Raw genomic sequence first — 15797 nt, forward strand, 5'->3', positions numbered from 1 at the left:
ACGTAATACATGTAATAAAATAATACATTTATTTCCATCATACACATGTAAGTACCATTTCATCACCTGTATACGTAATACATGTAATAAAATAATACATTTATTTCCATCATACACATGTAAGTACCATTTCATCACCTGTATACGTAATACATGTTATAAGATAATATATTTATTTCCATTATACACATGTAAGTACTATTTCATCACCTGTATACGTAATACATGTTATAAAATAATACATTTATTTCCATTATATACATGTAAGTACCATTTCACCACCTGTATACGTAATACATGTTATAAGATAATATATTTATTTCCATTATACACATGTAAGTACCATTTCATCACCTGTATACGTAATACATGTTATAAAATAATACATTTATTTCCATTATATACATGTACGTACTATTTCATCACCTGTATACGTAATACATGTAATAAAATAATACATTTATTTCCATCATATACATGTAAGTACCATTTCATCACCTGTAACCGTAATACATGTAATAAAATAATACATTTATTTCCATCATATACATGTAAGTACCATTTCATCACCTGTATACGTAATACATGTTATAAAATAATACATTTATTTCCATTATACACATGTAAGTACTTTTTCATCACCTGTATACGTAATACATGTTATAAAATAATACATTTATTTCCATTATACACATGTAAGTACTATTTCATCACCTGTATACGTAATACATGTAATAAAATAATACATTTATTTCCATTATATACATGTAAGTACCATTTCATCACCTGTATACGTAATACATGTTATAAAATAATACATTTATTTCCATTATACACATGTAAGTACTATTTCATCACCTGTATACGTAATACATGTTATAAAATAATACATTTATTTCCATTATACACATGTAAGTACTATTTCATCACCTGTATACGTAATACATGTAATAAAATAATACATTTATTTCCATTATACACATGTAAGTACTATTTCACCACCTGTATACGTAATACATGTAATAAAATAATACATTTATTTCCATTATATACATGTAAGTACCATTTCATCACCTGTATACGTAATACATGTTATGAAATAATACATTTATTTCCATCATATACATGTAAGTACCATTTCATCACCTGTATACGTAATACATGTAATAAAATGATACATTTATTTCCATTATACACATGTAAGTACCATTTCATCACCTGTATACGTAATACATGTAATAAAATGATACATTTATTTCCATCATATACATGTAAGTACCATTTCATCACCTGTATACGTAATACATGTAATACAATAATACATTTATTTCCATCATACACATGTAAGTACCATTTCATCACCTGTATACGTAATACATGTAATACAATAATACATTTATTTCCATCATACACATGTAAGTACTATTTCATCACCTGTATACGTAATACATGTAATACAATAATACATTTATTTCCATCATACACATGTAAGTACTATTTCATCACCTGTATACGTAATACATGTAATACAATAATACATTTATTTCCATCATACACATGTAAGTACTATTTCATCACCTGTATACGTAATACATGTAATACAATAATACATTTATTTCCATCATACACATGTAAGTACCATTTCATCACCTGTATACGTAATACATGTAATACAATAATACATTTATTTCCATCATACACATGTAAGTACCATTTCATCACCTGTATACGTAATACATGTTATAAAATAACACATTTATTTCCATCATATACATGTAAGTACTATTTCATCACCTGTATACGTAATACATGTAATACAATAACACATTTATTTCCATCATATACATGTAAGTACCATTTCATCACCTGTATACGTAATACATGTTATCACAACATTTATGTATTCCGTTTTGTGTTAAAGACGAATGGGAGAACTGATAAACAGACGAACGGATATTGGCATTGATATGATCCCTGCGAAACCTGTTATGGCGGGGACAAAAAAGTATGCATGTTGTGAATAACATATCTGTATATAAAGTAATACTGACCGTCCACAGACTTCTACCAGGAAACCCGTCATACTCTCCTCCTTCAGCGTCACGTTTACATCGAACGACTTCGCTTTCAAATCATCCATAACATTGAAGTAGGTGGCGACCTAGAACAATCATAGAAAACGCAAATTATACCAGGAGGTTCACAACGAAAACTTAACAAAAAAGGCGTATTCACTGAATTATCAGATTTTAAACCATTTCTCAGGACGATTGAGGGAAGGACTTTTATTATTATTTTACTTATGATATTATTCTATTTACTTAATACAATCTAAGAGTGCCATGTATATTTATATTAACGTTAATAGTGAGTACCTAAAAAGCTAAATACGAGAGGAAGGCACACCTGTAAATGACTCATCTCACACTACTATTTCCTTTGAATTGTTATATAAATCTCACCTCGACCACAGCCATCCCTACTCCTTCAGCCGCTATTTCCACTAGTCGTACATTTTCTGGAATCTGTTGATACATATTTTCAGTTTCATGATTTCATTAATATTGATATAATGTACTGTTTTAAATAATTAATTTCAAATATTGTCCTCGATTATATTATTGAGTATACACTAACCCTATACATAGTATAACAAGATAGTTACCATTGTTGTATAGCCTACTATACATAGTATAACAAGATAGTTACCATTGTTGTATAGCCTACTATACATAGTATAACAAGATAGTTACCATTGTTGTATAGCCTAACGCTATACATAGTATAACAAGATAGTTACCATTGTTGTATAGCCTACTATACATAGTATAACAAGATAGTTACCATTGTTGTATAGCCTAACCCCATACATTGTATAACAAGATAGTTACCATTGTTGTATAGCCTACTATACATTGTATAACAAGATAGTTACCATTGTTGTATAGCCTAACCCCATACATTGTATAACAAGATAGTTAACATTGTTGTATAGCCTACTATACATTGTATAACAAGATAGTTACCATTGTTGTATAGCCTACTATACATAGTATAACAAGATAGTTACCATTGTTGTATAGCCTACTATACATAGTATAACAAGATAGTTACCATTGTTGTATAGCCTACTATACATAGTATAACAAGATAGTTACCATTGTTGTATAGCCTAACCCTATACCTTGTATAACAAGATAGTTACCATTGTTGTATAGCCTAACCCTATACCTTGTATAACAAGATAGTTAACATTGTTGTATAGCCTAACCCCATACATTGTATAACAAGATAGTTACCATTGTTGTATAGCCTACTATACATAGTATAACAAGATAGTTACCATTGTTGTATAGCCTACTATACATAGTAAAACAAGATAGTTACCATTGTTGTATAGCCTAACGCTATACATTGTATAACAAGATAGTGACCATTGTTGCATAGCCTACTATACATAGTATAACAAGATAGTTACCATTGTTGTATAGCCTACTATACATAGTATAACAAGATAGTTACCATTGTTGTATAGCCTACTATACATAGTATAACAAGATAGTTACCATTGTTGTATAGCCTACTATACATAGTATAACAAGATAGTTACCATTGTTGTATAGCCTAACCCTATACATTGTATAACAAGATAGTTACCATTGTTGTATAGCCTACTATACATTGTATAACAAGATAGTTACCATTTTTGTATAGCCTACTATACATAGTATAACAAGATAGTTACCATTGTTGTATAGCCTACTATACATAGTATAACAAGATAGTTACCATTGTTGTATAGCCTACTATACATAGTATAACAAGATAGTTACCATTGTTGTATAGCCTAACCCTATACATTGTATAACAAGATAGTTACCATTGTTGTATAGCCTACTATACATAGTATAACAAGATAGTTAACATTGTTGTATAGCCTAACCCCATACATTGTATAACAATATAGTTACCATTGTTGTATAGCCTACTATACATAGTATAACAAGATAGTTACCATTGTTGTATAGCCTACTATACATAGTATAACAAGATAGTTACCATTGTTGTATAGCCTAACCCTATACCTTGTATAACAAGATAGTTACCATTGTTGTATAGCCTAACCCTATACCTTGTATAACAAGATAGTTACCATTGTTGTATAGCCTAACCCTATACCTTGTATAACAAGATAGTTACCATTGTTGTATAGCCTACTATACATAGTATAACAAGATAGTTACCATTGTTGTATAGCCTACTATACATAGTATAACAAGATAGTTAACATTGTTGTATAGCCTAACCCCATACATTGTATAACAAGATAGTTACCATTGTTGTATAGCCTACTATACATTGTATAACAAGATAGTTACCATTGTTGTATAGCCTACTATACATAGTATAACAAGATAGTCAACATTGTTGTATAGCCTACTATACATTGTATAACAAGATAGTTAACATTGTTGTATAGCCTAACCCCATACATTGTATAACAAGATAGTTACCATTGTTGTATAGCCTACTATACATTGTATAACAAGATAGTTACCATTGTTGTATAGCCTACTATACATAGTATAACAAGATAGTTACCATTGTTGTATAGCCTACTATACATAGTATAACAAGATAGTTAACATTGTTGTATAGCCTACTATACATAGTATAACAAGATAGTCAACATTGTTGTATAGCCTACTATACATAGTATAACAAGATAGTTACCATTGTTGTATAGCCTAACCCTATACCTTGTATAACAAGATAGTTAACATTGTTGTATAGCCTACTATACATAGTATAACAAGATAGTTACCATTGTTGTATAGCCTAACGCTATACATTGTATAACAAGATAGTTACCATTGTTGTATAGCCTACTATACATTGTATAACAAGATAGTTAACATTGTTGTATAGCCTACTATACATAGTATAACAAGCTAGTTACCATTGTTGTATAGCCTAACCCTATACCTTGTATAACAAGATAGTTACCATTGTTGTATAGCCTACTATACATTGTATAACAAGATAGTTACCATTGTTGTATAGCCTACTATACATAGTATAACAAGCTAGTTACCATTGTTGTATAGCCTAACCCTATACATTGTATAACAAGATAGTTACCATTGTTGTATAGCCTACTATACATTGTATAACAAGATAGTTAACATTGTTGTATAGCCTACTATACATAGTATAACAAGATAGTTACCATTGTTGTATAGCCTACTATACATAGTATAACAAGATAGTTAGCATTGTTGTATAGCCTAACCCTATACCTTGTATAACAAGATAGTTACCATTGTTGTATAGCCTAACCCTATACCTTGTATAACAAGATAGTTAACATTGTTGTATAGCCTAACCCCATACATAGTATAACAAGATAGTTACCATTGTTGTATAGCCTACTATACATAGTATAACAAGATAGTTACCATTGTTGTATAGCCTAACCCTATACCTTGTATAACAAGATAGTTACCATTGTTGTATAGCCTAACCCTATACCTTGTATAACAAGATAGTTACCATTGTTGTATAGCCTAACCCCATACCTTGTATAACAAGATAGTTACCATTGTTGTATAGCCTACTATACATAGTATAACAAGATAGTTACCATTGTTGTATAGCCTAACCCCATACATAGTATAACAAGATAGTTACCATTGTTGTATAGCCTACTATACATAGTATAACAAGATAGTTACCATTGTTGTATAGCCTAACCCCATACATAGTATAACAAGATAGTTACCATTGTTGTATAGCCTACTATACATAGTATAACAAGATAGTTACCATTGTTGTATAGCCTAACCCTATACATAGTATAACAAGATAGTTACCATTGTTGTATAGCCTAACCCTATACATTGTATAACAAGATAGTTACCATTGTTGTATAGCCTAACCCTATACCTTGTATAACAAGATAGTTACCATTGTTGTATAGCCTAACCCTATACATAGTATAACAAGATAGTTACCATTGTTGTATAGCCTAACCCCATACATAGTATAACAAGATAGTTACCATTGTTGTATAGCCTAACCCTATACCTTGTATAACAAGATAGTTACCATTGTTGTATAGCCTAACCCTATACATAGTATAACAAGATAGTTACCATTGTTGTATAGCCTAGCCCTATACATAGTATAACAAGATAGTTACCATTGTTGTATAGCCTACTATACATAGTATAACAAGATAGTTACCATTGTTGTATAGCCTAACCCCATACATAGTATAACAAGATAGTTACCATTGTTGTATAGCCTAACCCCATACATAGTGTAACAAGATAGTTACCATTGTTGTATAGCCTACTATACCTTGTATAACAAGATAGTTACCATTGTTGTATAGCCTAACCCCATACATAGTATAACAAGATAGTTACCATTGTTGTATAGCCTAACCCCATACATTGTATAACAAGATAGTTACCATTGTTGTATAGCCTACTATACATAGTATAACAAGATAGTTACCATTGTTGTATAGCCTACTATACATAGTATAACAAGATAGTTACCATTGTTGTATAGCCTACTATACATAGTATAACAAGATAGTTACCATTGTTGTATAGCCTAACCCCATACATTGTATAACAAGATAATTACCATTGTTGTATAGCCTAACCCTATACCTTGTATAACAAGATAGTTACCATTGTTGTATAGCCTACTATACCTTGTATAACAAGATAGTTAACATTGTTGTATAGCCTAACCCTATACCTTGTATAACAAGATAGTTACCATTGTTGTATAGCCTAACCCCATACATTGTATAACAAGATAGTTACCATTGTTGTATAGCCTACTATACATAGTATAACAAGATAGTTACCATTGTTGTATAGCCTACTATACATAGTATAACAAGATAGTTAACATTGTTGTATAGCCTAACCCTATACCTTGTATAACAAGATAGTTACCATTGTTGTATAGCCTACTATACATAGTATAACAAGATAGTTACCATTGTTGTATAGCCTACTATACATTGTATAACAAGATAGTTAACATTGTTGTATAGCCTACTATACATTGTATAACAAGATAGTTACCATTGTTGTATAGCCTACTATACATAGTATAACAAGATAGTTACCATTGTTGTATAGCCTACTATACATTGTATAACAAGATAGTTAACATTGTTGTATAGCCTACTATACATAGTATAACAAGATAGTTACCATTGTTGTATAGCCTACTATACCTTGTATAACAAGATAGTTACCATTGTTGTATAGCCTACTGTACATTGTATAACAAGATAGTTACCATTGTTGTATAGCCTACTATACATTGTATAACAAGATAGTTACCATTGTTGTATAGCCTAACCCTATACCTTGTATAACAAGATAGTTACCATTGTTGTATAGCCTACTATACATAGTATAACAAGATAGTTACCATTGTTGTATAGCCTACTATACATTGTATAACAAGATAGTTACCATTGTTGTATAGCCTACTATACATTGTATAACAAGATAGTTACCATTGTTGTATAGCCTACTATACATAGTATAACAAGATAGTTACCATTGTTGTATAGCCTAACCCCATACATTGTATAACAAGATAGTTACCATTGTTGTATAGCCTACTATACATTGTATAACAAGATAGTTACCATTGTTGTATAACCTAACCCCATACATTGTATAACAAGATAGTTACCATTGTTGTATAGCCTAACCCTATACATAGTATAACAAGATAGTTACCATTGTTGTATAGCCTACTATACATTGTATAACAAGATAGTTAACATTGTTGTATAGCCTAACCCCATACATTGTATATCAAGATAATTACTTTTGTTGTGTTAGTAAAATTTCAATCAAATCAAACAAGGTCATAGCTTCTGATCAGGTTAATTATTAAAAACGTGATGTGCTGGAAAAAAAGAACTGATAATTACCATTGTTGTATAACCTAACCCCATACATTGTATAACAAGATAGTTAACATTGTTGTATAGCCTACTATACATAGTATAACAAGATAGTTAACATTGTTGTATAGCCTACTATACATAGTATAACAAGATAGTTACCATTGTTGTATAGTCTAACCCCATACATAGTATAACAAGATGACTACTTTTTGTGCTGTAAGTGAAAATCCAATCAAATCAAACAAGGTCATAGCTTCTGAACAGGTTAAATATTAAAAACGTGATGTGCTGGGAAAAAGACATTCACTTACGTCAGTAGTTTGAAAGGTGAGAGCGTTTGCAGGTGAGACTTGGAATTCGTGCAACAAGTCTTGATTTTCGGCATTTGTTAATTGAATTCTCATGTTGAAGTCCGGTTTGTATATCAAGGCCGCCAGGTCAGCCAGTGACTGTAGAGCTATAATGGTGTCCTATAAGTATACAAGATAAATACGTTAGACAATAAGGTATGTATTACAAAAATTAATCTCGTATTTATATCCAACAACGTCACCGATTAGAACATGATTACACATGAAAATATGGAAAACAAAACAATCTTGTGTGTTAATTTTATCGGCATCATTTTCCAGATAAATTATACATTTGTTTCCTTAATTATATAATAAGCCTGGCCGTTATAAATGGTAAACAGGGGTGTTTGCCGTCATCCTAAACCACACAAAGCTATAAGCATTGATAGGGTCTACCTGTGTCGACGAAAATCCTCCATCCGGATTCCTTTGAGCCGACAGCCATTTTAATATTAGTAATGCGTTGTCCGTATCAGGTCTCCTGGTGTATATCATCATGATATAGGACGTTAACTCGATATCTATTCCTTTAGACTGGATGTGTGATGGGCGCCATCTTGGATACTCAACTTGTGGTTCTTCTTCAGGTCGTGTCCAGTGCATTGTTCCATCTGAAGCGCCGAGACGAAATGAAGACATAAAAATCAACGTGGAATAACGTCCATACACAACCCATATTGGTGTACATCGCAGTAAACACTAAATAACGTCCATACACAACCATATTGGTGTACATCACAATAAACACTAAATAACCTCCAAACGTAACTATATTGGTGTACATCGCAGTAAACACTAAATCACGTCCATACAAAACCACATCGATATACATCACAGTAAACGATTTAGTAAACCAGAGAGTTATGAACATCACAATGAATGCATTACAGCAAAATGCTATATAAACGCAAGTTAATAATAATGGAGCGTTACAAAAACCTTGACGAAATAGGTATGGTATTTCCCACGGTATCCTTCAGCAGGAGGATTCTCATTCAATCTATACCGCATCTCCCTTAACTTCTCTCTAAGAAAGTTTGCTCTATTCAATTAAGACAGTTGATGTTTTGAAACCTCAAGTTTCTTGGGGTTTTTTTTTTTTTTTTTTTTTGATATTGCACTGATACATTCTACGTCCAAGACATATACATGTACAACAACAACAAATAGATGATACTACACAATTGGTTTCAATGCTTACCCTCGTTAACGGCGTTTGTGACTATAGGAACCATGGCTTTCTCCACCTTGGTACTGCCGGACAGGGACAGCGCGTACCCTATGATAGCCAACTCGTAAACATCCACATCTAAAGGAGACAAAGTCATGGTTTCCACCTCGTCCTCCAGGAAACGAAGAGCAAGAGATCTAGCCTTCGCTGTCGTCTCGTTTACCTGTTTAAATTTACCAATATCAGCGATATATATATGTGTGTGTGTGTGTGTGTGTGTGTGTGTGTGTGTGTGTGTGTGTGTCACAGTCTGAATAGAGAAGAGATTGAACGAGTAAGATTGATTAGTGATGAGGAATGTGCACGATTTAATTAAAATACGTTTAAAGTCGTTAAGGAAAATGCAGGATGCATTCATTTTAAAACTTCTATAACCATTCATGAGAAAAATTGACAGATTTGATTCTCAATCAATGACAAACGAATATATTTCACTAAAATTATGTCCAGTAATTAAACTACACAAGTATTAATGACGATTATTTATTCTGAAGCTTTTACTTATAAGTACACTTGATATATGTGGCAGACTGATTATGAACTTTCCTTTTCAGGTCATTTTTTTGAACCGGGATTAAGAGACCACCTGTCATATGTGACCTTTTTACTGACTCCCTTGGAAGGTCACATAGGACAGATTTGACTGTACTTAAGTATCTACGCATACAATGTTTAATTGAAATCATGTTCAACTTTATCTTAAGTATAAATAGAAACTATGACTGGAGATTTTTTGTTTTAATTCAGTTTTCGCATGTTTTAATACTTCGTTAAAAAGCAACTCACCCCCGGGATAACGCCGGCTTCCGTCATCGCTATAAGTACAAAGGCCGTGAGTGAGGATTCGCCTGACGCAGATCCACCCTGTAGTAAAATCAAACAATGGCTTATTTCATTCCATTGATATGCTAATTGTTTGTTACATTTGTTTTTTATTTGTTGATCAATGTTATATATTTATTAAAGTCTACATTTTCACATCAACAAAGATCTTAATCAGAATGGTCACAAATTATTTAATAATGGTAGTTGAAATGATACCGTTGTTTTACATCATAATAGGTATAGCTCTCAATAAAGATACAATACTTTATGTAGAGCTCTCAATGAAATATTGTACTTTAGGTATAGCTCTCAATAGAACCATGAATCTTCAGATACAGCCCCCAATAAAGGTTCAAAACTTTAGGTATAATCCTCAATAAAGATATAAAACTTTAGGTATAATCCTCAATAAAGATATAAAACTTTAGGTATAATCCTCAATAAAGATATAAAACTTTAGGTATTATCCTCAATAAAGATATAAAACTGTAGGTATAACCCTCAACAAAGATATACATGTATAGAGAATACATGGCCAGTGTCTTAAAATATTAGCTGTATTTTGGCGAGGGTAAAGAAAGACAAAAGTGGCGAGCCTTGGCGAGCCTTGGCGAGCCACTTTTGTCTTTCTGTCCCGAGCCAAAAATACAGCTTATATTTTAAGACACTGACCATGTATTCTATTTATCCTGCAACAGTCATCAAAATAATCATCAAAAGTAATCATTTTGAAGTGAAACGGTGTCAAAAATGATAGAAATATGTTCGCCTTTTAAACGTAGTTTCACTTTGAAGTAGGTCAGTCGAACTGACACACGTGCTAAGATTCCAAAATACAGCTGTTTTCCGTCACTGCCGTATACAGCAAAAATATATATATGGTGGGTGTATTCCGACAATGCGGTGGCAGTTGCAGGATAAAAAAAACTCTAGTTATATCCCTCAATAAAGATATAAAACTTTAGGTATAATCCTCAATAAAGATATAAAACTTTAGGTATAACCCTCAATAAAGATATCAAACTTTAGGTATAACTCTCAATAAAGATATCAAACTTTAGGTATAACTCTCAATAAAGATATCAAACTTTAGGTATAACTCTCAATAAAGATATCAAACTTTAGGTATAACTCTCAATAAAGATATTAAACTTTAGGTATAACCCTCAATAAAGATATCAAACTTTAGGTATAACCCTCAATAAAGATGTAAAACATTAGGTATAATCCTCAATAAAGATATAAAACTTTATGTATAACCCTCAATAAAGATATAAACTTTAGGTATAACTCTCAATAAAGATATCAAACTTTAGGTATAACTCTCAATAAAGATATCAAACTTTAGGTATAACTCTCAATAAAGATATCAAACTTTAGGTATAACTCTCAATAAAGATATCAAACTTTAGGTATAACTCTCAATAAAGATATCAAACTTTAGGTATAACTCTCAATAAAGATATAAACTTTAGGTATAACTCTCAATAAAGATATCAAACTTTAGGTATAACCCTCAATAAAGATACACAACTTTAGGTATAACCCTCAATAAAGATATAAAACTTTAGGTATAACCCTCAATAAAGATATTAAACTTTAGATGTAACCCTCAATAAAGATATCAAACTTTAGGTATAACTCTCAATAAAGATATCAAACTTTAGGTATAACTCTCAATAAAGATATAAACTTTAGGTATAACTCTCAATAAAGATATCAAACTTTAGGTATAACCCTCAATAAAGATATCAAACTTTAGGTATAACCCTCAATAAAGATACACAACTTTAGGTATAACCCTCAATAAAGATATAAAACTTTAGGTATAACCCTCAATAAAGATATAAACTTTAGATGTAACCCTCAATAAAGATATCAAACTTTAGGTATAACTCTCAATAAAGATACACAACTTTAGGTATAACTCTCAATAAAGATATACAACTTTAGGTATAACCCTCAATAAAGATATCAAACTTTAGGTATAACTCTCAATAAAGATATCAAACTTTAGGTATAACTCTCAATAAAGATATCAAACTTTAGGTATAACTCTCAATAAAGATACACAACTTTAGGTATAACCCTCAATAAAGATATCAAACTTTATGTATAACCCTCAATAAAGATACACAACTTTAGGTATAACTCTCAATAAAGATATACAACTTTAGGTATAACCCTCAATAAAGATATACAACTTTAGGTATAACCCTCAATAAAGATATAAAACTTTAGGTATAACCCTCAATAAAGATATAAACTTTAGGTATAACCCTCAATAAAGATATCAAACTTTAGGTATAACTCTCAATAAAGATATACAACTTTAGGTATAACTCTCAATAAAGATATAAACTTTAGGTATAACCCTCAATAAAGATATCAAACTTTAGGTATAACCCTCAATAAAGATATAAACTTTAGGTATAACTCTCAATAAAGATATTAAACTTTAGATGTAACCCTCAATAAAGATATACAACTTTAGGTATAACCCTCAATAAAGATATAAAACTTTAGGTATAACTCTCAATAAAGATATAAACTTTAGGTATAACTCTCAATAAAGATATCAAACTTTAGGTATAACCCTCAATAAAGATATAAACTTTAGGTATAACCCTCAATAAAGATATAAATGTTAGGCATGGTCCTCAATAAAGATATAAAACTTTATGTATAACCCTCAATAAAGATATAAAACTTTAGGTATAACCCTCGATAAAGATATAAAACTTTAGGTATAACCCCCAATAAAGATATTAAACTTTAGATGTAACCCTCAATAAAGATATCAAACTTTAGGTATAATCCTCAATACAGATATAAAACTTTAGGTATATCCCTCAATAAAGATATAAAACTTTAGGTATATCCCTCAATAAAGATATGAACGTTAAGTATAACCTTCAATAAAGATATAAAACGTTAGGTATTACCCTCAAAAATATATAAAACTTTAGGCATATCCCTCAATCAGAGATAAAGAAAACATCATGGTATAAATGGTACTCACCTGCATAGCCTTGTGGAGGATTTTACCAGGTTCATTGAATGTTCCGTTGGGATTCTGTTGTTTGACCAACCATTGTACAGCCCTCACAACGGTTCTGTTATCTATCGTAATCATGTCAAACGCCTCGGCGAACGATTTCACAACAAAGGCTGTCAGCCTACCAATGGAATAGTAAGAGACAACGTCTTAGTTATCAATGGAATAGAATGAGGTAACGTCTTAAATATCAATGGAGGAGTATGAAGTCACGTGTTAGTTATCAATGGAGGAGTATGAAGTCACGTCTTAGTTATCAATGGAGGAGTATGAAGTCACGTCTTAGTTATCAATGGAGGAGTATGATACCACCTCTTAGTTATCAATGGAGGAGTATGAAGTCACGTCTAAGTTATCACTGGAGGAGTATGAAGTCACGTCTTAGTTATCAATGGAGGAATATGAAGTCACGTCTTAGTTATCAATGGAGGAGTATGAAGTCACGTCTTAGTTATCAATGGAGGAGTATGACGTCACGTCTTTGTTATCAATGGAGGAGTATAAAGTCACGTCTTAGTTATCAATGGAGGAGTATGAAGTCACGTGTTAGTTATCAATGGAGGAGTATGAAGTCACGTCTTAGTTATCAATGGAGGAGTATAAAGTCACGTCTTAGTTATCAATGGAGGAGTATAAAGTCACGTCTTAGTTATCAATGGAGGAGTATGAAGTCACGTCTTAGTTATCAATGGAGGAGTATGAAGTCACGTGTTAGTTATCAATAGAGGAGTATGACATCACGTCTAAGTTATCAATGGAGGAGTATGAAGTCACGTCTTAGTTATCAATAGAGGAGTATGAAGTCACGTCTTAGTTATCAATAGAGGAGTATGAAGTCACGTCTTAGTTATCAATAGAGGAGTATGAAGTCACGTCTTAGTTATCAATAGAGGAGTATGAAGTCACGTCTAAGCTATCAATGGAGGAGTATGAAGTCACGTCTTAGTTATCAATGGAGAAGCAATAGGTTACGTTGTTATAATAATTAAGCATTCAGGAATCTGTGCAGTGGCAGTTAATATAATGTATTGAGACAATCACTGCAGAGGAAGCGATGATCATGAGGGTAGGATTGCGTACAGATAAATACTTTAATACGATTATTATAATCCATTCTATTGGACAAAACCATTGTAATCAAAATGTTATTCTCAGAATGGAAAGAGTATCGTGATGTTTGTTTTACATATAACGCACATTTTTTTATGTAATAAACCTACCAAGTAGTTCCGGATTTGTCACTTTCACCAAAAGCACTAAATGACCCGTCTTTGTGCTGATATGTCATTTCCCTCTGGTAACCTATAAACAAATAGTGTACGAAACATTATTACCATTGTTATCAAATAGCAATGCCTACTCTATGATTCCACATACTCATTTGGATCGTTCGACTACGACGTATCGTCAATCTCTGTCATATATTTTGTTTACACCATAAACATTACCATGACGACTTACCTTTAATCATGTACTGCTTTGACTTAGCGTCAATGGCCGGCGTCAGTTTATCGGTGATAGTAAGATAACGTCGGATGAAGATGTTGGGGGCAAAGTTCAACATGTTCTGTTCACCACATCCGTAAGGCATCTTCAGAAGCTTGTCAAGACCACTGATCGACGGTCCCATGATGTCACCTGATCAGGAGATGTAATATTTTCCATAAAACAAAAACTATGTAATGGACATTGCTGATGAAGTGATCTACAATAAGATATACATGCGTCTTACATCTTAACTACTGATACTGGATTTATTACGCTACTATTTCTGTTTTAAGCGGTCATAGTCAAATAAATTGGTTATGTTTACTATCAATAACAAGGATGGATAGTATTGCAACAGCAATACAAAGTCCCCTGCCTGACCTAGGAGTGCACCTGTTCATTTCCCATTTTTTAAACTGTTATACTGATAATGTATACCAAGTTTAGTTAAAATCGGGGTAGTACTTTAGGAGGTGTTGTCTGGACAAGCATCAACCAATGAGAAGCCGGCGGCCATTTGGAAAAATGTTTTTTCGAAAAAAAAATGTGGGATGCACAACTACATGTTATACTGATAAGGCATACCAAGTTTCATTAAAATCGGAGTAGTACTTTAAGAGGAGTTGTCCGGACAAGCCTCAACCAATGAGAAGCCGGCAGCCATTTTGAAAAATGTTTTTTCGAAAAAGAATATGGGATGCACAACTGCATGTTATTCTGATAATGTATACCAAGTTTCGTTAAATTTGGAGTAGTACTTTAGGAGGAGTTGTCCGGACAACTGTTGCGTGACAGACAGACAGACGGACGGACGGACAAACAGACAGACAGACGGACGGACGGACGGACAAACAGACAGACAGACAGACAGACAGACGAACGGACGGA

At 32.0% G+C, this 15797-nt stretch overlaps 1 protein-coding gene across 3 annotated transcripts in view; it reads right to left on the reverse strand.

Annotated features, from left to right (window-relative positions):
- The window catches only part of LOC117328672 (pregnancy zone protein-like), a 57570-nt gene that overhangs the window by 4593 nt on the left and 37180 nt on the right, over positions 1 to 15797 (reverse strand). For all 3 annotated transcript variants that reach the window (XM_033886119.1, XM_033886117.1, XM_033886120.1), the window contains 9 exons: positions 14883 to 15059; positions 14642 to 14723; positions 13386 to 13542; positions 10325 to 10402; positions 9509 to 9701; positions 8704 to 8918; positions 8266 to 8424; positions 2463 to 2525; positions 2052 to 2161 (listed from right to left, as the gene is read on the reverse strand). In XM_033886119.1, coding sequence (XP_033742010.1) covers positions 2052 to 2161; positions 2463 to 2525; positions 8266 to 8424; positions 8704 to 8918; positions 9509 to 9701; positions 10325 to 10402; positions 13386 to 13542; positions 14642 to 14723; positions 14883 to 15059 — 1234 coding nt within the window. The remainder of the gene's footprint in view (positions 1 to 2051; positions 2162 to 2462; positions 2526 to 8265; positions 8425 to 8703; positions 8919 to 9508; positions 9702 to 10324; positions 10403 to 13385; positions 13543 to 14641; positions 14724 to 14882; positions 15060 to 15797) is intronic.

This window comes from Pecten maximus, chromosome 6 (genome assembly GCF_902652985.1).
Source record: "Pecten maximus chromosome 6, xPecMax1.1, whole genome shotgun sequence".
Classification (NCBI taxonomy): Eukaryota; Metazoa; Mollusca; class Bivalvia; order Pectinida; family Pectinidae; genus Pecten; species Pecten maximus.